Here is a 25,602-nt window from a genome sequence, read left to right on the forward strand (position 1 = left end):
AATTCCTTAGTTTTGTGGGCTAATAACATCTACTCTTTTTTTATAGAAAACTTATAAGTTTCGAAAGTACAACTTTTGGATTATAACTGTTTTTGGCACAATAACCATCCTCTGAACCTTCAAACCATCCCATCTCCTACTCCCTCTCCCTTCATTAAGATTCATTTTTCATTCATTCATTCATTCATTCATCCTTCATTAAGATTCATTTTTAATTATCTTTATATACAGAAGATCAATTCTATACTAAGTAGTGATTTCAACAGTTTGCACCCACACAGAAACACAAAGTATAAAGTACTGTTTGAAGACTAGTTTTACCATTAATTCTCATAATACAATGCTTAAGGACAGAGGTTCTACAGGGGGAGCAAGTGCATAGTGACTCCTGTTATTGATCGAACAATTGATGCTGTTGTTTATGACATCAGTAATCATCCAAGGCTATGGAAGCCTCTTGAGTGCACAAACTCGAACCTTATTTAGACAAAGCCATAGTCAAAGTGGAAGTTCTGTCCTCCCTTTAGAGAAAAGTACCTCCTTCTTTGATGGCCCATTCTTTCCACTGAGGTCTCACTCAGATATCTTTCATTTAGGTCATTTTTTTGCCACAGTTTCATGGCTTCCATGCCTGAAATACTCTCATGGGCTTTTTAGCCAGATCCGAATGCCTTAAGGGCTGATTCTGAGGCCAGAGTACTGTTTAGGTCATTTGTCATTCTTTGAGTCTGCATTTGTCATTCTTTGAGTCTGCTGTGTATCCCACTTCCCATGTTGGACCGTTCTCTCTTTTTTAATTCTATCAGCTAGTATTAGCAGACATTGTTCTTATTTATGTGATCCCTTTGACATTTATTTCTATCTTTATGATAAGTTAGCGTGTGCCAAACTCTACATCTCCTTCCTCTCTTATTCCCACTCTTATTTTTAACAGGGATCAATTTTCAGTTAAATTTAAACACCTAAGAATAATTCTGTGTTAATTAAAGAGAGTTCAGTCAGTGGTATTAAGTAGAAAAAGAAAATGCTAACAAGAGTAAAATGGTAAGCTGTGTCTCGAACGGTCAGGACAAGGGCTGATCAAGTCGTTGCTTATCGTAGTGTCAGTTTCACTTCTACAGGTTTCCTTTTAGGTGCTTAGTTGTCACAGACCAGGGAGAACATATGATATTTGTCCCTTTGGGACTGGCTTATTTCACTCAGCATAATGTTTTCCAGATTCCTCCATTTTGTTGCAAATGACTGGATTTTGTTTTTTATAACCACTGTGTAGTATTCCATAGAGTACATATCCCATAATTTCTTTATCCAGTCTTTTGTTGATGGGCATTTAGGTTGATTCCATGTCTTAGCTATTGTGAATTGAGCTGCAATAAACATGGAGGTGCAGATAGCTCTTTTATTTGCTTTAATTTTCCTTCAGTAATTCTGAGGAGTGGGATGGCTGGGTCATGTGGTAGGGCTATGTTCAGGTTTCTAATGACTCTCCAAACTGTCATTCATAGTGGCTTTACTAGTTTACATTTCGACCAACAGTAGATTAGTGTGCCTTTTTCCCCACATCCTCGCCAGCACCTGTTGTTATTTGATTTCTGTATGTAAGCCATTCTAATGGGGGTGAGATGAAACCTCATTGTGGTTTTGATTTGCATTTCCCTGATGGCTAGTGAACCTAAACATTTTTTCATGTGTCTGTTGGCCATTTGGATTTACTCTTTTGAAAAATGTTTATTGAGGCCGGCACCGCGGCTCAATAGGCTAATCCTCTGCCTTGCGGCGCCGGCACACCGGGTTCTAGTCCCGGTCGGGGTGCCGGATTCTGTCCCGGTTGCCCCTCTTCCAGGCCAGCTCTCTGCTGTGGCCCAGGAGTGCAGTGGAGGATGGCCCAAGTACTTGGTCCCTGCACCCCATGGGAGACCAGGATAAGTACCTGGCTCCTGCTATCGGATCAGCGCGGTGTGTCGGCCACAGCGCGCTGGCTGCGGCGGCCATTGGAGGGTGAACCAATGGCAAAGGAAGACCTTTCTCTCTGTCTCTCTCACTATCCACTCTACCTGTCCAAAAAAATGTCTATTGAGGTCCTTGACCCATATCTTAAGTGGGTTGTTTGTTTTGTTGTTGTGGAGTTTCTTGATCTCTTTGTAGATTCTGGTTATTAATTCTTTATCAGTTGCATAATTTGCAAATATTTTCTCCCATTCTGTCAGTTGCCTCTTCACTTTCCTGACTGTTTCTTTTGCAGTACAGAAACTTCTCAATTTGATGTAATCCAATAGTTAATTTTGGCTTTGGCTGCCTGTGCTTCTGGGATCTTTTCTAAGAAGTCTTTGCCTGTGCCTATATCTTGCAGGGTTTCTCCGATGTTCTCTAATAATTTGATGATGTTGGTTTGTAGATTTAGATCTTTAATCCATGTTGAGTGGATTTTTGTGTAAGGTAGGGGTCTTGCTTCATGCTTCTGCACATAGAAATCCAGTTTTCCCAGCACCATTTGTTGAATAGACTGTCCTTGCTCCAGGAATTGGTTTTAGATCCTTGATCAAATATGAGTTGGCTGTAGATGTTTGGATTGATTTCTGGTGTTTCTATTCTGTTCCATTGGTATCTGTTTCTGTACCAGTACCATGCTGGTTTGATAACAACTACCCTGTAGTATATCTTGAAATCTGATATTGTGATGCCTCCAGCTCTGTTTTGTTGTCCAAGATTGCTTAAGCTATTCGAGGTCTGCTGTGTCTCCATATGAATTTCAGCCTTTTTTCCAGATCTGAGAAGAATGTCTTTGATATTTTGATTTGTACCACATTGAATCTATAAATTGCTTTTGGAAGAATGGACATTTTGATGATATTGATTCTTCCAATCCATGAGCATGGAAGATTTTTCCATTTTTTGGTATCCTCTTCTATTTCTTTCTTTAAGGTTTTGTAATTCTCATCATAAAGATCTTTGACGTCCTTGGTTAAGTTTATTACAAGGTATTTGATTGTTTTTGTAGCTATTGTCAATGGGATTGATCTTAAAGTTCTTTCTCAGCCGTGTTTCTCAGCACTGCCTGTGTATAAAAAGGCTGTTGATTCTTGTGTATTGATTTTATATCCTGCTCCTTTACCAAACTCTTCCATGAGTTCGAATAGTATCTTAGTGGAGTTCTTTGGATCCCCTAAATAAAGAATCATATCATCTGCAAAGAGGGATAGTTTGAGTTCTTCCTTCCCAATTTGTATCCCTTTGATTTCTTTTTCTTGCCTAATGGCTCCAGCTAAAACTTCCTGTACTATGTTGAATAACAGTGGTGAGAGTGGGCATCCCTGACTGGTACCAGATCTCAGTGGGAATGCTTCCAACTTTTCCCCATTCAATATGATGCTGGCTGTGGGTTTGTCATAAGTTGGCTTGATTGTGTTGAGGAATGTTCCTTCTATACCCAATTTGTTTAGAGTTTTCATCATGAAAGGGTATTGAATTTTATTGAATGCTTTCTCTGCGTCTATTGAGATAATCATATGGTTTTTCTTCTGCAGTTTGTTAATGTGGTGTATCACATTGATTGATTTGCAAATGTTGAACCATCCCTGCAGACCAGGGATTAATCTCACTTTGTCTGGGTGGATGATCTGTCTGATGTGTTGTTGGATTCTATTGGTTAGAATTTTATTGAGGATTTTTGTGTTTATGTTCATTAGGGAAATTGGTCTGTAATTCTTTTTCTTTGCTGCATCTTTTTCAGGTTTAGGAATTAAGGTGATGCTGGCTTCATCGAAAGAATTTGGGAGGATTCCCTCTCTTTCAGTTGTTTTGAATAACTTGGGAAGAATTGGAGTTAGTTCTTTAAATGTCTGGTAGAATCCTGCAGTGAAGCCATCCGGTCCTGGGCTTTTCTTCTTTGGGAGGGCCTTTATTACTAATTGAATTTCTGTCTCAGTTATAGACCTGTTTAGGTTTTCCATGTCCTCATGGTTCAATTTAGGTAGGTTGTATGTGTCCAGGAATCTCTCCATTTCTAATAGATTTCCCAGTTTGTTGGCATACAACTCTTTGTAGTAATTTCTGATAATTCTTTTTTTTTTTTTTTTTTTTTTTTGACAGGCAGAGTGGACAGTGAGAGAGAGAGACAGAGAGAAAGGTCTTCCTTTGCCGTTGGTTCACCCTCCAATGGCCGCCGCGGCCGGCGCGCTGCGGCCAGCGCACCGCGCTGATCCGATGGCAGGAGCCAGGAGCCAGGTGCTTTTCCTGGTCTCCCATGGGGTGCAGGGCCCAAGCACCTGGGCCATCCTCCACTGTACTCCCTGGCCACAGCAGAGGGCTGGCCTGGAAGAGGGGCAACCGGGACAGAATCCGGCGCCCCGACCGGGACTAGAACCCGGTGTGCCGGCGCCGCAAGGCGGAGGATTAGCCTAGTGAGCCGCGGCGCCGGCCTCTGATAATTCTTTTTATTTCTGTGGTGTCTGTTGTTACATTTCCTTTTTCATCTCTAATTTTATTGATTTGAGTCTTCTCTCTCCTTTTTTTGGTTAGTGGGGCCAATGGTGTGTCAATTTTGTTCATTTTTTCAAAAAAACAACTCTTCATTTTGTTGACATTTTGTGTTGTTTTTTTGGGATTCAGTTTGGTTGATTTCTTCTCTAATTATTTCTTTTCTCCTACTGGTTTTGGGTTTGGTTTGCTGTAGTTTTTCTAGATCCTTGAGATGCATTGATAGCTCATTTATTTGATGCCTTTCCAATTTCTTGATGTAAGCACCTGTTGCTATAAACTTTCCTTTTAACACTGCTTTTGCTATATCCCATAAGTTTTGATATGTTGTGTTGTCATCTTCAATTATTTCCAGAAAGTTTTTGATATCTTGTTTGATTTCTTCTGTGACCCACTGTTCATCCAGGAACGTGTTGTTCAGTTTCCGTGTGTTTGCATATGCTCTAGGGATTCCAGAGTTGTTGATTTCCAGCTTCATTCCATTCTGGTCCAAGAAGATGCATGGTGTGATTTCAGTCTTTTTTAATTTGCTGAGTCGTGCTTTATGGCCTAGTATGTGGACAGTCCTAGAGAAAGTTCCATGCACTGCTGAGAAGGATGTGTACTTTGCATCTGTAGGATGAAAAGTTCTGTAGGTATCTGTTGGGTCCATTTGGTCTATAGTGTCAGGTTTTTTTTTTCTTTTAAGATTTATTTTACTTATTTGAAAGACAGAGTTACCGAGAGAGGTAGAGACAGAGAGAGAGAGAGGTCTTCCATCTGCTGATTCACTCCCCAGATGACCACAACGGCCAGCGTTGCCCCAGTCTGAAGGCAGGAATCAGGAGCTTGTTTGGGGTCTCCCATGTGGGTGCAGGGGCCCAAGGACTTGGGCCATCTTCTACTGCTTTCCCAAGCCATAGCATAGAGTGGGATCAGAGGAGGAGCAGCCAGGACTAGAATTGGCGCCCATATGGGATGCCGGCACTTCATGCCAGGGCTTTAACCTGCTATACCACAGCACCAGCCCTATAGTGTCAATTAAATCTGCTGTTTCCTTGTTGATTTTCTGTCTGGTTGATCTGTCCATTACTGAAGTTGAGTATTGAATTCCCCCAATACTATTGTATTGGAGTCTTAAGTCTCCCTTTAAATCCCTTAACATTTCTTTTATATAGCCAGGTGCCTTGTAATTAGGTTCATATACATTTATAATAGTTATATCTTCCTGTTGAATTGAACCCTTGATCATTATATTGTGCCCTTCTTTGTCTCTTTTAACAGTTTTTGTGTTAAAGTCTATTTTGTCTGATGTTAAGATGGCTACACCAGCTCTTTTTTGGTTTCTGTTGGCGTGGAAAATCTTTTTCCATCCTTTCACTTTCAGTCTGTGTGCATCTTTGTTGGTGAGATGTGTTTCTTGTAGGCAGCAAATAGATGGGTTTTGTTTTTTAATCCATTTAGCCAGTCTGTGCCTTTTAACTGGGGAGTTGAAGCCATTTACATTCAGTATGACTGTTGATAAGTAATGACTTTTCTCTGCCATTTTTACAAAGATATTCCTGATTTATACTTTGAGCTTCCTTTGATTTTTTACTGAGATTTTCTTCCTTTACCTTCTTTCATATTGATGACCATGTTTCTGTGTGCAGCACATCCTTAAGCATCTTTTACAGGGCTGGATGGATGGTGAAAAATTCTTTGAATTTCTGTTGCTATGAAAGGTCTTTATTTCACCTTCATTCACAAATGAGAGCTTTGCAGGGTATAATATTCTGGGATGACAGTTTTTTTCTTTAGGACTTGGACTGTATCTCACCATTTTCTCCTAGCCTGTAGGGTTTCTGATGAGAAGTCTGCTGTGAGTCTAATTGGAGATCCTGTGAAAGTAATGTGGCTTCTCTCTCTTGCACATTTTAGAATCTTCTCTTTATGCTTCACTGTGGTGACTTTGATTACAATATGTGGTGATGAAGATCTTTTCTGGTCATGTCTATTAGGAGTTCTGTGTGCTTTTTATACTTGGACATCCCTTTCTTCCTCCAAATTGGGGAAATTTTCTGTAATTATTTCACTAAAAAGATCTTCTAATCCATTCTCTCCTTCCATGGCTTCAGGAACTCCTAAGACCTGTATGTTGGATCGTTTGATAGTGTCCTATAAATCTCCAACACTTTTTTACTTTTCTAATTTCTTCTTCTTGTTTTGGTTTGACTGTAGATTTCCAGAGATCTGTCTTCTAACTTAGATATGCTTTCTTCCGCCTCACCAATTCTATTGTTAAGGTTTTCCACTGCATATTTTATTTGACCTTTTGAATTTTTTTTAAAGATTTATTTACTTATTTGAAAGGCAAAGTTACAGAGAGGCACAGGCAGAGAGAAAGAGGTCTTCCATCTGCTGATTCACTCTCCAAATGGCCACGACAGCTGAAGCTGGGCCAATCTAAAGCCAGGAGCTTCTTCTGCATCTCCCACAGGGGTGCAGGGTCCCATGCAATTGGGCCGTTTTCTACTGCTTTCCCAGGTCATAGCAGAGACCTGAATCGGAAGTGGAGCAACCGGGTCTCGAACCAGCACTCATATGGGATGCCAACACTTTGGGCAGCAGCTTTACCCACTGTGCCCTAGCACCAGACCCTTGAATTCTTCAATTCTAATATTTCATTTTGATTTCTCTTTAAAATCTCAAATTTTATGGGAAAAAAATTTCATATCTATTATTGATTTCTTTAATTCATGGATTTGCTTCTGATTACTTCTAAGTAATCCTATGACCAGTTCTTTGAATTCCATTTCCAGCTTTCCTTCAATCTCTCCATCTGCACATTCTAGTATTGAAGTGTTGTTGTGTTCCTTTAGTGTTGTTGTTTCTTGAATTGCTGTATTTATTTTTAGGCATTTGTGGAGATATTGGTTGGTTTTTTCCCCTCCCCTGTAATGGCTTTTATCTGTGGACTATGCCTCTCTGGCTTAGTAGAGTGTGTGTTCTTTCAGTGAGTAACCAGAGGTGTTGGCTGGCTGTGGCCAAGGGACTCTGTTCAGTGCTCCAGGGGAGGGGGATGTCCAAAGTGACACCCAAGTTGGACGTGTTAAGGTTTGTTTTTTTGTTTTGTTTTGTTTTGGTTTTTTTGGTTTTTTTTTTTGTTGTTGTTGTTGTTGTTTTGTTTTTATTATCAGAGGGAGTTTTGGTCTGCTCTGGCATAGTCTCACATTCAGCTCCTCTCCTGTAAAGAGACCAGTGCCTGGGCGCTAGCCCCGGTGGGTACAGTATTCATCTGCGCTGCCACAAGGACACACAAAGGATCCGTGCAGTTCTCAGTGTGAGCATGGATCCTGCAACAGCGACCCTTGCCAGGGGTCAGGGAGCCCCACGTGTGTGGAGCGGCCCACAGTGACTGCCCACAGACTGAGGCATACCCTGCGCCCTCCTTCATAACCACAGTGTTTCCACAGTCCCAGCATGCAAGGCTCCCACACTCACAAGCACTCAGCTCCCTGTCAGTTCTCCCAGCCTTACTCAGGCCTCTCCTCTCAGCCAAAGAACACCGGTGCCAGGTGGCTGGGGAGAGGGAAACGTGCCTCCTTTTCTTCCCCTGTGTTGTCAGGTACACTGTCCCCCGCAGGGCTCCAAGCCAGACCCAGCCAGGCTCTTCCTGCAGTCTGGTCTCCCCTCACCTCCGAATCTGGTGCTGAGGCTCTCGGCTGCTGTGGTCCTGAGTTGCGCACGTCCACACGCTCCACCGGACAGATGCACGGTGTCCCTCTAATTTGGGTTGAGTTTCCTGTGCAGCTTTCTTTCTGACTCTTCCCTGAGATTGCACTGTGTCCACTTTGTTTTTAAACTGTCTTCTCCCAGGCTGGAGCAGTAGGCTTACTCCCTATTCCACCGTCTTGGAACTGACTTTGTTTAGGTTGAAACCATCACTGAGAAATGGTTCATTCTGATGTGCTGCAGGGTCCCTGCACCTGCTCCCCAGGAAGCCAGACCCTGTGAGTGCCCAGGCTTCTGCCACACTAGGCCCTGAGGCTGCTCCCAGGCCGGCCCTGCCATACATCCCAGCCAGAGCAGGGCCTGCAGATGCTGCTTCACGACACCACGGGCGTGGGTCTCCGGTGACGATCCCGGACTCCAGTTAACTAGCAGTAGATCCTTCTCCAGCACTGTGTTGCTCGTCTGCTTTAGGTAGGATCAGTCAAGCATTCACGACCCTGAAGTTATTTCATCTCGCGGGGCAAAGAAGCACTGACTTGTCTTATTACTCATCGCTATAATCACCGCGTGTGCACACACACACACACTCACACTCTTCCACAGGGAATCTTCACAGTGACGTCAGCGTTCTCGTCTCCTCCCTCACTCGGGTACCTCTTAGTCTTGTTTCTTGGCATGACCTTAAGTGAGTTTTTCTGTTCTCTCAGCCTTCCATCTCCCTACTGCTTATGCCCTGAGAGTCAATACTGCATCATTCTTTGAAATCTGTTTTTAACACAAATTGCAGATTTTTTTAAAGAAAGATATTTATGTATTAATATAGTCTTTTATATATTGGTTTGAAATACCTGGAATACTATTAAAGTTTTAAGGGTTTACAGCTGAAATTCTGTCCTTAAATTGGGTTTAGGATGTGGATTACAGGAAAGATCAACCGGTTCTAAGAAATATGATCTATGTCTCTTGATACTGTGTGTTTCTACAAGATGCATAATTATCGTATGGTTGGCTTCCATGCCTCGCCAATCCTGTTGTCCTTGGCTGGGGAAGTTGGGCATTCTGACAGGGACTGTGATTAGCTCGGGTAGTACCTAAAGACGATGTAGCTACTGGTGGCTGGGAGAACCAAGCGTCGCCAAGCTGCTCATGCTGACTGCCATTTCCCCTGACAGTAACCATGACTCTCCCAACCCAGCATCCTGTGTTCTACTGGGCGCTGCCAGCAACCTCCGTAATCAGCCAGATTACACAGAGCTACAAGGCTGTGTGTGACACCCTTGAACCTTGCTGGTAGCAGTACTGGAAGTCCTGGGTGTTCTGTGGGGTCTCCCTCTCCTCCCCAGCCCTCTCGAGCTCTCCAGGTTACAGCTCTTCCTCATTGCTTCTCTCCCCACTGCTCGTCTTCTACTGCTCTTGCCCACCATGGAGAGCTGAGTGAAGACGCTTCCTTAGACGGTGGCCAGCGCCCTTTCTGTGTCTTCTCCCGTGGTAGTGGCTTGGCTCTCTGGGTATTAGAAATCAAGCAATGGGCCGTTTATTCCTCATAGTGCCCATGTGTCGTGTTGATCAGAGAGCCAAGTTGTACTAAGACTTGAGATTGAATGTGAAAGCTGCTTAGGCCCTTCCCTTCTGAGTTCCAAGTGCTGCTGTGAGCCGATAGCCCTGGCCTTGAACATAGTTCATCTGTTAGGCTGCCAACATGAGAACACAGCCACAGCTTGGTTCCACACTGACCTTATAATGAGTTAGAGAGGCAGATATTTAAATTCATTATAAATCCTTTAATTTGAAATTTAGTAGGTCATTTTGTTATGCTTATAAACTGAGTTTAGAAAGAGTTTGCAACATTAAACTGTCATATTTTAAGTGCATCCAGGTGTTGTGATACTAAATTCCTTTTTTCAACCAACTCCTTTAATAGACTTAAGAAAGGAGAAAATGGTTGTAATTTTAAAGAAGCATTCAATTATAAGTAAAAGGCATTTTTTTATCTGTTACCATAGTTACCAAGCAGCCTTCCTGTGGTTCTCAAGAAAATGGGACCCACCCCTCAGTAATTCTGAGAAGGGCTTTTGGGTAAGGGGTGGGAGGCCCCCCAGCCCAGGGGCAGGCAACATCACTCAGAGCCCTCCACTAACTAGTGACTGCGATTGTGAGTGGGAATTTTCGTTTAGTTTGGATTTAATGCCAGCCAAGGTACCTACCTGGGCATCAGCATCGTATTCAGAACGTAGAGGATTGCCATGGTTTCATGGGGTGCTGCTATATTTGTGAAGGACTTGCCACTGACTGTATTTTCAAGCATCAGGTGTATCTCAGAAGAATGAAATCCAGCAAGCAGGAGGCTAGATTTTGAGTCTAGGAGTGTTGAAGTGGCAGCTGAACTGGAAGGAGAATGCGTCTATCCCTGCATTTGTGCATTTGGTCTTACTCATTTAGGGCTGCATAGGGGTTAAATTTTATCCCAGATTTTGCTAGAAGACCTTTTTTTCTCGAGAGGCCAGCAGGCTGTTGGGTCTCCCTTGGTTACTGCAGGAGGGTTCCTGCTAGCGCCGACTCTGGAACTGAGGAGAGCTGGATTGGAAGCGCTGGGGGAGGTTGGGTCCCAGGGGGCAGGAGGTGACACAGGAATGCCGCTGAGCCCTCTCGGGTGGTTGCGGAGCGCCGAGGTGAGGCAGAGTCCAGAGATTGCTCTAGAGCACTCGCAGGCCAGCTGGGCTCACGTCTCTGTCCCACATCAAGGGGAGGGGAGGGGAGGTGGGTGTGTCATTGCTTGTGGGAGGGGTCCTGGACACAAAGTTACGATGGTGCCCCCAGGCTGCTTCTCACACTCTCCCACGTGTGCAGCTTGTCTGCTCTTTGCATCCGGGGAAAAGCTGGTGCTTCCCCCATCCTTGCTGCAGGTCTCTGCCCTCACATACCTACCCCAGCTCACACCCCGCCCCTTCCCATCGTCCCCCCCCCCCCATCCTTCTCTGAGAGCACAGACCCCTTCGTGGCCTCTGGACCCTGCTCTGTGGTGGGATCTGTTCAGATCTAAGGAGAGTCCTAGGCCTTTTGACCAGAGTACTTGAAGTTCTATGAGAAGTACTTGTCACTAAAACACTCGGTAAACTTCATGAAGAACACTTTGCATTGTGTGAAGTCACCACCATTCCGAATGACGCTGCCCTGTGTCATCTTTGCTGGAACGGTCTGGAGCTGAGATATAGTGGGCGTCGTGGGTGTGGGAAGGCCCCCACATGACCTTTCTCAATTGGCCATGTGGAGTGCTGGGCATGCGCCAGCCCATGCCACCCCTGCCATCAAAGCTGCATCCTGGAGGCGCAGCTGTAGCTTGTCTGGCACCTTGGGGACAGGCTTGGTGATTGTTCAAGGAGACAGGGAAGGTCTGGTGGGTCAGCTGGTGGCCAGGTGTGGCACCGCAGGGCCCCTTGTTCAGCCCACGTGGGGCCAAGCACATCCTTGCTCATTCTCGTTTTCCAGTCCACAAAGCCACACATCATGTACAGGTGACCACCACCACTCTGCCATCCTCATTGTTGGGGACCTAGGGAGCCACGAGCCAAGTCCGCCCAGCAGAAGGAGAAGCCTTGTGACCTGTATGGAGTTCTACAATGAGAATTCCTCTTGAAAAGCAACAGTACAGCCCACGCCCCCCAAATCGCTGTACTTTACCCCGTAGAGAGTCTGCGTGCTGTTCTGAGAGCCCCTGGAGACAGATGCCTGTCAGTCCTCCAGAGACTCCCGTTTCCCAGGCCTGCTCTCCGCCGGGCACCCTTGTGTGCGCGTTGCCTGCTTGCCGCCTCTTCTGCCTGTCTCTGCCCACAGCGTTTTGCCTTTGCTGTTGTGAGTGTGTCCTTGAGAATCACGAGTCCCTGTCTGGACTCTGGCAGGTACAAATCTTATCAGTCACGCCTGAAAAGTTTTGTCTTCTGATAATTAAAGAATTTCAACAGCTGGTAGCCACTTAAACCCTCGCAATGGTGACATTCTTGGCGGTCTGTTTTCTGTTTCCATCCTGGCCATGCCTCCTGCGGCATTTAAAGCTGCAGCCAGAGTTCCGTGGCCGTGAGACCCTGCTTGTGAGTCCAGTGGAGCCGATAAATCCTTTTGGGGAGCTGGGTGCTGAGTGGTCCCTGGGGCCTGCCTGTCTCCTCAGCACTGCTGCTGCAGCTTAGCCTCCTACTCACTCAGAGGTCACGGGAGTCGCCTAATGCTGTTGCCTGCCTGCTGACTTGAAAAAGCCGTCGTGAAACTGCCTTGCAAAATTAACTGGGGAGCAAGCACAGGTGCAGTGGCTGTCGGTCCACCTGACGCAGTCCCCAAGCGTAGCATCCCACGTAGGCCTGCGGAGGAGGGAGGTGAAGCGTGTGCAAAGCTTTGTTCATGGGAACCACTCTCGCCGGCCTGGCCCAGGGTTTGTGAAGTGAAGTGGTTTAGTCGCATTACGCCGCAAAATGATCTCTGTCTGCTTACAACGCAGGTGGACGTGGGAGTGGTGCGCTTCACCCCCTTGATACAGCCCAGGATCGAGCAGCCGTTCAAGCTGGTGGAGAAGGTCGTGCAGAACGCATTCCAGTTCCGGAGAAAGTACTGCTATCGAGGGCTTGGGTAAGAATGCCTTCTCTTCCGCTCAGTAGCCATATTTATAAAATCCTCAGTCACTTCCTAAAAATGTGTCTATTTGAGAGGCAGACAGAGCTCCCATGTGCTGGTTGGCTCCCCAGACGCCTGCAATGGCTAGGACCGAGCTGGGCCGAGACTGGGAACAAGGAGCTTCTCACGTGGGCGGCAGGGACCCAACTACTTGAGCCATTCCCATTGCCTCCCCGGGTCTGCATTGGCAGGAAACTAGAGATGGTAATTAAAGCCAGGGCCCAGTGAGGGGTGCAGGCACGTTAAGTGGCACCTTAACCACTAGGCTAAACATCCAACCCCCTCAATCACGTTTAAAGAGTAAGAACTTTGATTTTCTGTGAATATTGCTCTTAGTTCAAACACTGTGATGAACAGATTTGGAAGGAGGAAAGCCTTAATTTCACCTCAGATGCCATCTATAGATTCGGTCTTGTCTTTTTGTTTTGTTTTGTTTTTGGTGAGATTTATTTATTTGAGAGGGAGAGACAGAGGTCTTCCATCTGCTGGTTCACTCCCCAAATGGCCACAACGGCCAGAGCTGGGCTGATGGGAAGCCAGGAGCTTCTCCTGGGTCTCCCACGTGGGTGCAGAGGCCCACGTACCTGGGCCATCCTCACTGCTTTCCCAGGCGCATTAGCAGGGAGCTGTATCGGAAGTTGGAGCAGCTGGGACTTGAACCAGCACACATATGGACTGCCCGGCCCTTCAGGTGGAGGTTTAACCTGCTACACCACGGTGCCAGCCCCAGGTTAGGTCGCTTCTATCTAAGTTCAACCTAAAACTTGCACTCGCATAGCTAGCATTGGCCGAGTCTCCAATTCCTAACTTGGCATCAGGACTCAGAGGTGAGTTCTTAACAAGCTGTGTTTCCACTCTCTTCATTAAGGACACACTTCAGGGCTGGGGAGCACACAGCCATGCGTGCCTGATCTCTGGGAGCCACTCTGCTCCATCATGCCCAGCACCCCATGCAGGCACCATCAGGACGGCAGAGCACAGGGGCACCTCGGTGACACTGCACTATGCACTGAGAGTCAGGAACATGTTCAGTCATGCACAGTTGAGGCCGGGAAGTGTGTATTTCTTTTACAATTTCCATCAGTATTTGGCTGTTTAAAGGGGCTCAGCTTCACAGATTCTCCTCAGTTTTACATGACTCCACTTTAACTGTTTTTCCTGGTGAGGTGAAAAGCCCTTTTATTTATATTTTTTTCTCTTAAAGATTTTATTTATTTGAAAGTCAGCATTGGAGGTTGGTGGGGGGAGAGAGATTTTGATCTTCTACTCACTGGTCCACTCCTCAGGTGGCCACAAGGGCCAGGGCTGAGCCACACTGAAGTCAGAAGCTTCATCTGGGTCTCCCACGGGGGTGCAGGGGCCGAAGTACTTGTGCCATCTTGACCGCTTTCCCAGGAACAGCAGCAGGGACCTGGATCAGACGTGGAGCAGCCAGGACAAACTGGTGCTCATGTGGGATGCTGGTGTCGGGGTGGCAGCTGTGCCTGCTTTGCCAGCGCCGGCCCGAAGCGCCCTTGTGTTGTGCATGCCATTACTTGAAGTACTGGCAGGTGGCCACATCCCGAAGCCGTGGCTATCCACAGAGCCTGTCCTGGAGGACCTCAGCTTGCCTTTTGGTGACTAAGTGTGACTCATAAAACTGCATGGATAGTTCCGACCCGTGACTCACAAAAGGGACGTCCTGCTTTTGGAAATCCTGGAATTGGTCTGAGCCTAGAGCTGCCCCTGTGTTTCCAAGACAACCTCCCAGCGCAGTGACAGCCCAGGAATTTCAGGCACACAGTGGACAGGGGCACAATACTGTGACCCACTCTGGCTGGCCAGTACATGTCAGTCATTCTGCACTATGACTCAGCCCTAGCTGTTAGCCATCATGGGACCTCCCCCTCCTCGCCATGAACAGAAAGACCCGGGCCACCTCCCCTGAAAACGTGGGGCGCATCAGCTGTTGCTGAGAGCATCCTCAGCCTGTAAGGAAAACACTCCCTCCCTGGGCCATGACACCGGCCGAGCCCCAGGAGGTGAACCCTGCGGTTTCCGAGGGTTGGGAGAAGAAAAGCGAATCTGGGCTTAACCTTGCAATGATTTCATGCAGTTGGTCTTGATACAGTTCATTGGGTTAGATGCAGTTTAAAATACACACTTGGAGTCAGTTTAAAAGATGCATCAAAAATCTGTTCCTTTCAAGCTTTGCAAAGAACTCATTTTTGGGATAAAGAATAAATCCAAATGATAGAAAATCAGAACTTGAGATTTGTCACTCCAGGAATCAGAGAACTTTCATATCACAGTACGGGGCCAATTTCAACTGACCTTGCTACAAGACTGCTCCTTCACCGCGTATCCACCTAGTTGCAGGAGATGCTTTCCCACCGTGGAAACACCCTGCAGGTGAGGTTGCATCTGCCCACCCTGGTGGCCTGCCTCCCTTGCCTGTGTCATAGCCCAGGTTCTTCCACGTCAGTCCCTGTGCCCCTGGCCCCCTCTGCAGCCCCTCCAGGTGTCACTCATCCAGGCAGCCTCAGGCTCGGGAGAGTGTGGGTGAGGCTCTGATATTTTTCTCTTTCCCACAGAATGCTATTCCCCGAAGCCCAGCGCTTGGAAAGCACGGAGAGGCTGCTCCACCTGGCCGACGTCGAGCCCACCCTCCGGCCCCGCCAGCTGTCCATCGCACACTTCAGGAGCCTCTGTGACATCTACAGACGCATGTGTGACGGCGACCCGCAGCTCTTTGCTTACGATTTCCGAGAAGAGCTCAGGCAAAGTAAACACAAGTGTCGCCACGAGGAGGACCGTGGGGAGAGCGGGGACCTTAGCCACTGCCGTCCCCAGGATGTCCTCCACGTCTCCCCAGGACAGTCAAGAGACCAGTGAGCAGATGGCGTGTATTCTTTTACTGTACAGCTTGGTAGAGAAAATAAATATCAAATAAGATACAGTACAGGCTTTAATACATATATATATACACTGCATAGATAGGACGTGTTCGGTATAAACATGAAGTATTTGCACACTGCACCCCTACACCACATCAGAATAACTTAGGTATTCTTTAAATAAAGCGGACACTGGCAGCCCGGAGAAAATGCCCAGAGGAGTCGAAAAAAATGTCCCTTTTAAAAGCTTTTAATCCAACCTCTCCAGTCTTACTTCCCCCCCACATAAATTAGAATTATTAAGAATGCAATCTAATTTTAAGGATTCTAAGTCATTTTGATGCCTGCTCAAAAGAGATGTAAAAGTAAGCAATTTACAGATTCCGATCAGTCTCATCTGGTTTCCCGAACCACAATAAATTAAAATAACTTAAGTCTTTACAGCTGTCTCACGGGAAACGCGTGCTGCACGAAACCCAGTCGTGACCAGTCTAAGCGAGCAGCCCGCCCCGGCTCCGGCCGCAGCGCTGCTAGGATTTCCCGTGGCTCTCTGTCTGGTAGAAGCACTCCTCGCTCACCACCGACGTTAAGCTCTGGACGCTGAATTCCCGCTCCAGGACAGAGTTGAGGTCGAGGCTGGAGTTTTCCGATTGGCAGTCCAGGGACTGGTGGCGCGTTTGCGCCTTGGCCAGAGCGCCTCTGTCCCTCTTGGTGCTGTTGGCCTTCCGCTTAATGGGGCAGAAGTGGCCCCGGACCAGTTTGGGCTGCTGCTCGCCGCCCCCGGGCTGTGTCTCCGCCTCCTCCGAGATCCTCAGCCTCTGGAACTCGATCTCGATGTCCCTGGTGGGGCTGCCCCCTCTCGGAGGCGGGGGGCCGTCGTCCTCGTCACTCAGGATGTCGCTCTCTTTGACCAGGCCGTCCGAGAAATCGGCCAGGCCCTTCCCGGGCGAGCCGCCCTTGGAGTCCTGCCTGCCGTCGGCCGCGGGGCAGCCGCTGCTCTGAGTGGTGCTGCTGCTCAGGCTGCCCTCGTCCGAGTCGAGCGAGTGGCCCTTGCCCGGCTCCCCGGGCCACTCGCTGCTGGAGGAGTTCTTGAGGACTCGCAGGGACCTGGAGGAAGCTGCAGGGAGAAAACGCGTGGCCCTTAGGAGGCAGACCCGGCTCCACGAGCTGGGGCCCGCGCCTTGCGGGATCTGACTTCATGTCCTGCTCGCCCTGCCTCGTGTTCTCCCTTCAACTGGAGTGACCGTGACCCTGGCAGTGAAGCCGACACGTGCAGGCGCTGCCATCACGGCTAGATCCTACTCGGGCCTCTCTGGAAGTGTAAGCTGCGAATGCAGCCCCTTGGGTTACCAGAGCAAGCCGTCCTGGGGGCAGGGTTCTTGTGCTGCCCGTGGGTCCAGAGGCGTTAACTGCGTGTATACCCGGTTCCTTCTCTCACTAGAGTTCTCTCGGTGATGACCTGTGCTGCGCCTCTCACCCTGTGTATTTCCTAACTGCTCACCTAAAAGAAGGTTGCTCTTTCCCGCCTACGAGCACTGTCTGCTGGAATATCCAACCTGCAGGGATCCCGTAGGATGGATAAGTAGTTCAGCACTTGAGGGTGTGTGTGTGTGAGGCTGAAGGCGAACGTTTCCACACAAAACAGTGTACTATTGTTGATGGCCACAGCTTACTTTAACAATAGAAAATAGTAAATCTGAAGAGGGAAAAACTGACCCAGAAAAGAAAAAGAGAAGCTACAGGTTCTCTAAGACTAAACGCAAGAACAAAGGTGATAACCAGATAGAACGTTCTGGAAAGTGAAGCTGAGATGTGGGGGAGGAGGAGAAAGCTTCGAGAGCGGCGTGATGCGGCGTGAGGACCTGCGGACTTCTGCCTGGGCAGCAACGGGGCGCTGGAGAGATCTCCAAGGACGGGAGCCAGGTCCTGGCCTCGGGCACAGAGCGGCGGCGGAGGCACGGCGGGAGTCGGGGCCGTGGGGGGGTGCTCGTGTTGGGTCATACCTCACCTCACGATCTGCTTGTCTACACAAGCAGCACGTTTAGCTCCTGAAGGGACTCGAGACCCCCCTCCCCACCCCGCCCCGGGAGAGCCACAGCTGTCCCAGGAAGGTCACGGCGCGTTCACCCGGCTGCCTGGGAGAGTCGCCGTGCCAGCAAGGGCCTCACCTAATCGGGCTGAGACAGGAACTCGGTTCTTGAGCGGCACCGGTCGGTCCTTGCTCGCCCTCTCCTGCGGCGGCTCGCACTTCATGTGGCGCCGGAAGTTCTCCCTCAGGATGGAGCGGATCACCTTCACCACGCTGGCTTTGCTCTCGCTGTCGCTGTGGGGAGAGCGCACGGCGTCAGCGCTGGCGTCCCCTGCTGCCCCGGCCTGGGCCTGGGCCTGGGGGCGCCTCCTTGCCTCGCTCCCAGAGGCACACGAGGGGACTTCAAAGAGTTCATAGAAAATGGAATTAAACATTTTGGTTCAGAAAAAAAAAAATCTTGAAATCCATGCACATAAAGGAAATTCATTATGAAAATGCCTGAATTTCAAAACAAATTTTGCACCAGCGGCTCTGAATTCCATTTTCCGTGAACTTGAAGCTCCTGTGTATGTCCTGCACTGGAGTCTCAGCTGCCTTTGGGGGCGGGGCTGACCCCGACATTATCAAAATCCAGGAGGGCACCCACCCTGACCTGCGGTGGTTTGGGCGTCGGCAGTACCTGCAGCACAACTGAAAGATGGTTTCCGGCCGTCCCTCTACTTCTGACTTGGTGTGGATCAGCTCCCAGATGGAATTATTTTCTGTCCCTGCATGAAGAGAACGGAAACAAGCGTCTATGGCGTTGGCAGAGACGCTGTGGTTAAGAACACCCACGAAGTCTACCAAGCTGCGCGTCCCCCACCCCGACTCCCACCATGGTCTGCGGCCCCTCCGCCGCGTGATTTTCACAAGGAGCTGCAGAGTGACGGCCGCCTGGGCCACTCCCACAGGCTGGCCCCGGTGCAGTCCTGTTCTGGAAACATCGGGCAGAAATTAAACAGGGGCCTGGAGCATCACTGCCTGCCTTGACCCCTCGGCCCAGTCTGTCCCCGAAACGTGAGTGTCCTGGAAGGATCGCTGGGCATTTTACAGCATCAAAAAATCTGTATCACTTGCAGTAGCACCTAATCTTCAAGAACTTCCTGGGATATCTAAATTTGCAAGAATTTTAATTTCTGGAGCTTTGTTTCTTTAATAGTTTTTAGGCCATCAAGGGTGTTAGCCAGAAAGGAAAATGGTGGAAAACTACTGGTAGTAAAGACAAGGAAACCACGAAGGGAGCCATCTGGGGGCTGCAGTTTCTCCCAGAGCCGGTAAGGAGAGGCAGGCCCTCTGCTGGCCTCCCTTCCCATGTATGCGAGGTCCCACCCACGGCCCTTTCCTCCTCCTCCTCACTCCCCAGCATCGACCGCACCGGGCGCTTACCTGCCGGGTTCCCCAGTCTGACTTGGAGCGCAGAAATCGGGATCAACCAGCGGAACTTGAACGGGTCCAGGTCAGCAGAGCTGTGTGCAGGCCGCGAGTTGGAGGGCTGCAAGGGGAACGCCCACCAGGAGCAGCGTTGGAGGGTGCTCTCGCCCAGGGCGGACGTGTGCACAGTCGCCAGGAGGCTCCTGGGGTCTGTGCACTGGGTTCCTGGCACAGCGCCCTCACGGGTGGAGGCTGTGGGGACAGGGCGAGCCGGCCAGAGTCCCCCGTCTCTGAGCGAGAATGCCAGCCAGGCCTGCCATCCCCACGTCCCATCTGCATGGCCAGCGGTATTGACTGCCCACAGGTTTGCATGGTGGGTTTTTTTTTTTTTTTGGGGGGGGGGGGGCAAGGGTTAGTCAAGGTTAAAGGCATCTTGGAACAAACCCCAGTTAACACAGACTTCTGTGTGCATCGAACAAAACATGGGCCATTGCAGAGAGAAGCGGACTGCGTGCATGGCCATGTTTACAGCTATAGCAACACGCCCAGAAACACCGAGGGCTGAACTAGCTCAGGGCCCCCAGGGTCCCGGCAGGATTGGCGGCTCCACGTCACGGGAGCCCAGAGGCACAGAAAGGAAGCTTGAAATAATTCTTACCAACTTCTTTTTCAGTTTGCAGTTTTCTTTGTAGACCAGTATGACAGCTCTCTTAAAAACTAAAGAAAGGAAAAGAAAAAGAAAAGTCTGTATTTTATACAAACTCTGGCAAAGTGAACCCAGGGCTGAATGTCTTATTAGAACAAAGCTCTTCCCATGTACGAATCTAAGCCCCCACAGTGCCGCCGCCTGAGTGAAAGAACGGCCCCTCCCTCCGTTCCGACCGCGACCTGCCGAAGCACCTGCTGATTGAAAGCTACTCTCTGAAGTCGTTCTTGGCACTCTCCTCCTCTTGCTTTATTGAAAAGCTGAGGACGGGTGTTCACCTGGGTGACAACGCTTGCTCTGCCAGCCCTCAGTGCAAATCAGGAGACTTTGAAATCCAGCAAACCATTAAGTTAGCTGATTTCAAAATAGCCTCGGGAGATCTGTTCCTGCAACACCAGGCCCGGCCCAGCCGCAGATGGCAGAAGGAGATAATGAACGTGGGGAGTCATGGGGCTTGAACTAGTCAGGGCGGGCTCTGCGCCAGTCTTCCAACTCCCTCTGGAAATCGGGGGTTACTGAAGTTCATTACGGCCACGCTATTTCACGTTCACCCTCTCTGGGATGGATACTGACCAAATACCGTGAGCTCAAGGTCCTTTCTCGCTTTTCCGAGCGACAGAAACGGGTTCAGCCAGGCCACCGTGGAGTGCATCAGAAGTTCCCCCATCGAGAGCTCTGTTACCTGCAAGGCAGGCAGGAAGTCAAGAGCAGGCTGCTTCCCGGGACAGACAGGTGCTCCAGGAAGCTCGTGGAAAATGCAGGTCAAAGGGAGGTTTATTTTCACGCCAACAAATTCTGAGAGCCATGCAGTCCAGGGCTCTCCGACCCGTTTGTGGGAAATACGTGTCATGAAAACAATTACACATAGGTTGCAAAACTTTATACCAAAATAAACTTCCCTTTTAATTCCGTTGCCTACATACTCTTTGCAGTAAGCTCCTATGTGGTCATTGCCAAAATGAAAGCACATTCCGTGTGATCGGTAACATAAACAAGGCATGTTGCTTTGTTGTACATGTATGTAGGCGAGGCACACGCATGTTGGTAAGGCACACAGCAGGGAGCTGCTCCACTTCCCTAACGTGCCCTCTACCCAGTGTCCTCATTCATGCAAAGGACCCTTAATGAATGCTCACCACAGGCTCTAATGGGTGTGCTCATAGGACAGTGCCCGCAGGGAGACCATCAGAATAAAAATCAAACTCGGTTCTTTTCTGTTCTTGGCATTTTCTACTTAAACAATGTTGCTTAAAAGTGGCTTCTTGTTCTGGCCACATTGTTTAAAGATCTATTTCTTTGAAAGCCAGAGTGGCAAAGATAGACCTTCCATCTGCTGGTTCACTCCCCAAATAGCCACACCAGCCAAGGCTAGCAGGCTAAAGCAAGGAACCAGATTCATCCGGGTCTCCCACATGGGTGCAGGGGCCCCAACACTTGAGCCATCTTCCACTGCTTTCCCAGGCGCATTAGCAGGGACCTGGCTCAGAAGAGGAGCAGCCGGGACTTGAACTGGCGCCTATATGGGATGCCAGCATCGCAGGTGGCGGCTTAACCCACTGTGCCACAATGCTGGCCTCTTGTAGAATCTGATGCTTTTAAATTCCACATTTAGCCATCAAACAGAGAGACTGTCAACTGCACTTGGACTTATAAGTAAGCAGGGAGTCATCAGCCCATGATGCCACAGCAGGAGAACAGGCAGGCATTTAGCCTCGTGGGTCAGACACCGGCTGCCACTTAGGGCCGGGCACTGAACCCGGGTGCTCCAAGCTCCTGACCCCAGCTTCCTGCTACCGCAGACCCTGGGAGGTTCGAGTAACTGGGCTCCTGCCGTCGACATGGCAGGCCAGCATTGCATTCCTGACAGTCCCAGCCATTATGTGCATTTGGGAGTGAACCAGCAGACAGAAGCTTTCTCCCTAATCTATAAATTTTTTAAAAAAATTTTTCAGACTTTTACATCGCTTCATCTAAATTGGTCTGATTCACTGTACTCAGGTTTGCTGGCGTCAAGAAGAGCACTCGAGGCATTTTCTCCTCATTCTAAGCCGGTGGCATGGTCTGGGAGGACCCCCAGGCCCCAGGCCCCCCGCGCCTCACACACCTCCTTCTCCGGGCCGCTCTGCTCGGCCACGAGCTGGTCGAACACGGCGCCGTAGTCCTCGTAGATCTTCTGCATCTCATTGATGTGGCTGGCTACTTTCTCCATTGCCTTCAGCGCTTCTGCAGAACGGGAACCGCCGTCAGCTTCCAGTTTGTTTTAAATCCCACCCGACAGCCACCAAGAGCTCAGGATTCAAGCCAGGACCCGAGACTCCTTCTGCCAGCCGGCGGCGTCCCTCACCACAGCACGCTGTCATTGGTGACTGCGCCGGCGAGCAGTCGGGTCGCCTCCCCCGGAAAATTCTCTTTGAAGTGAAGCGGACGAAGGGCAGAAGCTCGCATTGACTCGGCCCTGTCTACCTGGCGTGCAGCATCTCATCCCACACTAGACCCATTCCACGGAGGAGACCGTGGAGGGGCAGATCGGGCGGCCAGCGTTCCGGAGAAGACAAGGAGCAAAGCCAGAACCCCACCCAGGAATGGGCAGCCTGGGCATCTCCCCTTGAGCCTCGGGACCCTTAGTTTACGATGCTCGAGGCTTCGGCCTCTGAGAACCACTCACTGCCCGGGCAGTTGTGTGCACTCCACCTGCTGACCCTCTACATCTCTGAGAGAGCTGACAATGGACCAGTGATTTTGTCAAAGTCCAAAAGCAAAATGTCAGGTCACTGCCAAATTCAGTATTTAAAAAAAAAAAAAATTTCTCCCAATTCAGGACTTTAGTTCAACCAAGAGGGAGGTTTGGAAGGAAGTTTTTTAAAGGAACCCTTTTACCCATCATCACAATGCAAAATGAATTCGCCACTTGTACTAGAATTCTAATCCTGGTTTGCATCATTTACTTGTAGAACATAACTTACATATTAAAAAAAAATCTTTTGTGTTGCCTATGATATCAAAATGTTGTCTTGGGGAAGGGCCAGTTTGATTTACACACTCCCCATGCAACCTTTCTTAATGAAGCCTGTGTCTCTCCCCAGGAGTTCTAGCACACACGGCGTAACTGGACCCAGTTTCAACACGTGGAGAGCAGATCGCTCAGCTCTCTCTAAAGTCTGCTTCGTTTCCTATGAAACCGCAGGGCCTTGGGCTTTGTCGGAGCATACCTGGGGCTGGGTGTTTCCCAGGTTACAAATACCAGCACATCAACTTTAAAACCCAGTGCAGGTGGGGAGGGAGGGCTTGGCGCTTGCTTTCAGAGCCGGCTATACTCAGAGATGTCCACAAGGTGGCGCCTCACCCAACATCTCGGCTCACCAGGACTAGGAGAAGCCGCCCAATTTCCAGTCCCGAAGCACCACCAGGTAGGCCTGAGAACTCAGGTGAGCTTCCGGTGCCTTCCTTTAAAACAGGAAGATGGAGTGGCTTGGGGCTCCTACGACGAGACCGCTTCTCCCCGTGCTGACTCTAAGGGTGGCCACAGCGGTCCTCCCACAAGGGCAGCTGTATCCAAGACCGACACTGGGGGAGCCCTCTCACCTGTCAGGTGGTAGTGCTCCTCGCTCTCGTGGTCCGTCAGGGACACGAGCTCCTTGAGCAGCAGCGGGTACTTGAGCACTCTCTGCACCGGCTTGATGAGGTAGGACTCCAGCGTGGACGCGTGCTGCTTGGTGGGGTTCCGGGCGTCCAGGAAAGCCTTGAAGGCCTTGTCGGTTTTAGCTGCAAGCAGTGGACAGAGGGTGCTTAGAGGAGCACTGTGGGGGGAGTTGAACTCTGCTCAGTGGATCCTGGGATGGAGTTCGAGACCGTCCAGTTCTAGACTCCTAACGTGGTCCCGCAGCACGGGTCCCGGAAGCCACAGTAGCATGGAGGGCTGTGAGCTCCCGTGTACCCCAGGAACAGTGCTGGCACAGGTGGCCAGAGGTGAGTTTCAGATTCACAAAGCCACAAAAGCAGGGTTATAAAACAAACAGCACTTCGCGTGGCCTGCTGCTCGTTCTAATATGAGCTATTTGAAAAGCAGTGTCTGTTTTCCTTTAATTTTTTAAGATGTAGAGTTAGAGGAGAGACAGAGAGGTCTTCCATTCGCTGCTTCACTCCCCAAATGGCTGCAATAACCAGGGCTGGGCCAGGTCGAAGCCAGGATCCAGGAGCTGCTTCCAGGTCTCCCACATGGGTGCAGAGCTAAAGATTCAGGCCATCTTCCACAGCTTTCCCAGGTACGTCAGCAGGGAGCTGGGTCAGAAGTGGAACAGCCGAGACTCCAAGCAGCGACCATAAGAGATGGCACCGCTGCAGGCTGTGGCTTTAACCTGCTGAGCCACAGCGCCGGCCCCTGCATTCCTGTAAAGTAAGTTGAGGCCGGCACCGCAGCTCACTAGGCTAATCCTCCACCTTGCGGCGCCAGCACACTGTGTTCTAGTCCCGGTCGGGGCACTGGATTCTGTCCTGGTTGCCCCTCTTCCTGGCCAGCTCTCTGCTGTGGCCAGGGAGTGCAGTGGAGGATGACCCAAGTGCTTGGGCCCTGCACCCCATGGGAGACCAGGAGAAGCACCTGGCTCCTGCCTTCGGATCAGCACGGTGCGCTGGCTGCAGCGCGCCAGTCGCAGCAGCCATTGGAGGGTGAACCAACGGCAAAGGAAGACCTTTCTCTCTGTCTCTCTCTCTCTCACTGTCCACTCTGCCTGTCAAAATAAAAATAAAAATAAAAATAATAAAGTAAGTTGAGGGGCAGGCTTCAGCATTGTGACCAGAGGCCAGTCGGGACACCCACGTGCCATACTGGGGTGTCTGGGTCCGCGTCCCAATTCCACTCCAGGTTCCAGCTTTCTGCTAACAACACAGACCCCGGGCTCAGAGACTCGGGTCCCTGCCACCCACGAGACTCACGTGAGACTCCAATTCAGTTCCGGTCTCCTGGCTTCAACCTGGCCCAGCACCAGCTGTGGCAGGTGTTTGTGGAGTGAACCAGCAGGTGGGAGACCTCGGTGTGTCTGTCTCTACCTTTCAAATAGAGAACTTTTGCAACAAGAAGAGAGGAGCCGTGGGGAAAGTCCCCTTAAATCAGTAAGCTTGCAGCCGCACTCCAGAGCTCCAGGCAGACTGAAGCTTCTCCGGTCAGAGCCGTAGGCCTTCCCACCAGGACCAGCCACTGGGACCCCCTTTGGCCCTGAGAAGCAGCTGTGTTGAGTGTGCACGTGCCGTGAAGGCTATGCACGGGAATCCAGGTGCACTTAGTGTGCGCGCCAGTGGCTACACCAGCCGCCACCTTGGACTCCACCAAGAGCGCTGGTTAACCAGCCATGAGGACTCTGTCGTGCAGCCAGTGTGCAAGAGGGACCGGTGACCAGGACAGAATGGGCAGCACCTGGGATGCGACTGGCAGCCCGTGCAGAAGGCGAGGTGGCTTCACCTTGATGGCTGGGGGAGTGAAGCAAGCCACCGGCATGGATTGGCAATGAGAGGGCGTCCGGGGAGGAAACGCAGGGGGTCAGGTCTCTGCTGGAAGCAACTCGGGACAATGCACGGGGTTGGGCCTTGTGAACCTGAAGCACCCCAAGACACCAGTCTTTAAACCTAGGGTTTTTCTTCCAGGATACTAAGAAGTCCCAGATTTAAACTAAATGGCAAAGGTGCCCCAGTGGACACTGCCCATAACACGGCTCCATGATGGTGCAGAAGGAAGACAACATGAAAGAAGAACCTTCAGG

At 49.7% G+C, this 25,602-nt stretch overlaps 2 protein-coding genes across 25 annotated transcripts in view; one reads left to right on the forward strand and one right to left on the reverse strand.

The window, feature by feature from the left end:
* Positions 1–15,766, forward strand: part of TFB1M (transcription factor B1, mitochondrial) — a 59,667-nt gene extending 43,901 nt beyond the window's left edge. For 8 of the 13 annotated variants that reach the window (XR_016233616.1, XM_089332543.1, XM_089332542.1 and 5 more), the window contains 2 exons: positions 12,656–12,783; positions 15,402–15,766. Coding sequence is in view for 12 of the 13 variants with exons in the window: in XM_089332543.1 (XP_089188669.1) it covers positions 12,656–12,783; positions 15,402–15,702 (429 nt within the window). In the remaining variant the exon portion in view is untranslated. Of the gene's footprint in view, positions 1–12,218; positions 12,255–12,655; positions 12,784–15,401 lie in introns of all 13 variants that reach the window. The other 5 variants (XM_089332541.1, XM_089332536.1, XM_089332535.1 and 2 more) reach the window with 1 other exon arrangement.
* The window catches only part of TIAM2 (TIAM Rac1 associated GEF 2), a 247,572-nt gene continuing 237,677 nt past the window's right edge, over positions 15,708–25,602 (reverse strand). For 10 of the 12 annotated variants that reach the window (XM_070073350.2, XM_070073355.2, XM_089332525.1 and 7 more), the window contains 8 exons: positions 23,432–23,611; positions 21,954–22,072; positions 20,423–20,531; positions 19,802–19,860; positions 19,159–19,264; positions 18,413–18,500; positions 17,873–18,027; positions 15,758–16,821 (listed from right to left, as the gene is read on the reverse strand). In XM_070073350.2, the coding sequence (XP_069929451.2) occupies positions 16,235–16,821; positions 17,873–18,027; positions 18,413–18,500; positions 19,159–19,264; positions 19,802–19,860; positions 20,423–20,531; positions 21,954–22,072; positions 23,432–23,611 (1,403 nt within the window). In that variant the 3' untranslated portion in view covers positions 15,758–16,234. Of the gene's footprint in view, positions 16,822–17,872; positions 18,028–18,412; positions 18,501–19,158; positions 19,265–19,801; positions 19,861–20,422; positions 20,532–21,953; positions 22,073–23,431; positions 23,612–25,602 lie in introns of all 12 variants that reach the window. The other 2 variants (XM_070073356.2, XM_089332532.1) reach the window with 1 other exon arrangement.

Source organism: Oryctolagus cuniculus, chromosome 5 (genome assembly GCF_051225735.1).
Source record: "Oryctolagus cuniculus isolate XC-2025 breed Fujian yellow rabbit chromosome 5, ASM5122573v1, whole genome shotgun sequence".
Classification (NCBI taxonomy): domain Eukaryota; kingdom Metazoa; phylum Chordata; class Mammalia; order Lagomorpha; family Leporidae; genus Oryctolagus; species Oryctolagus cuniculus.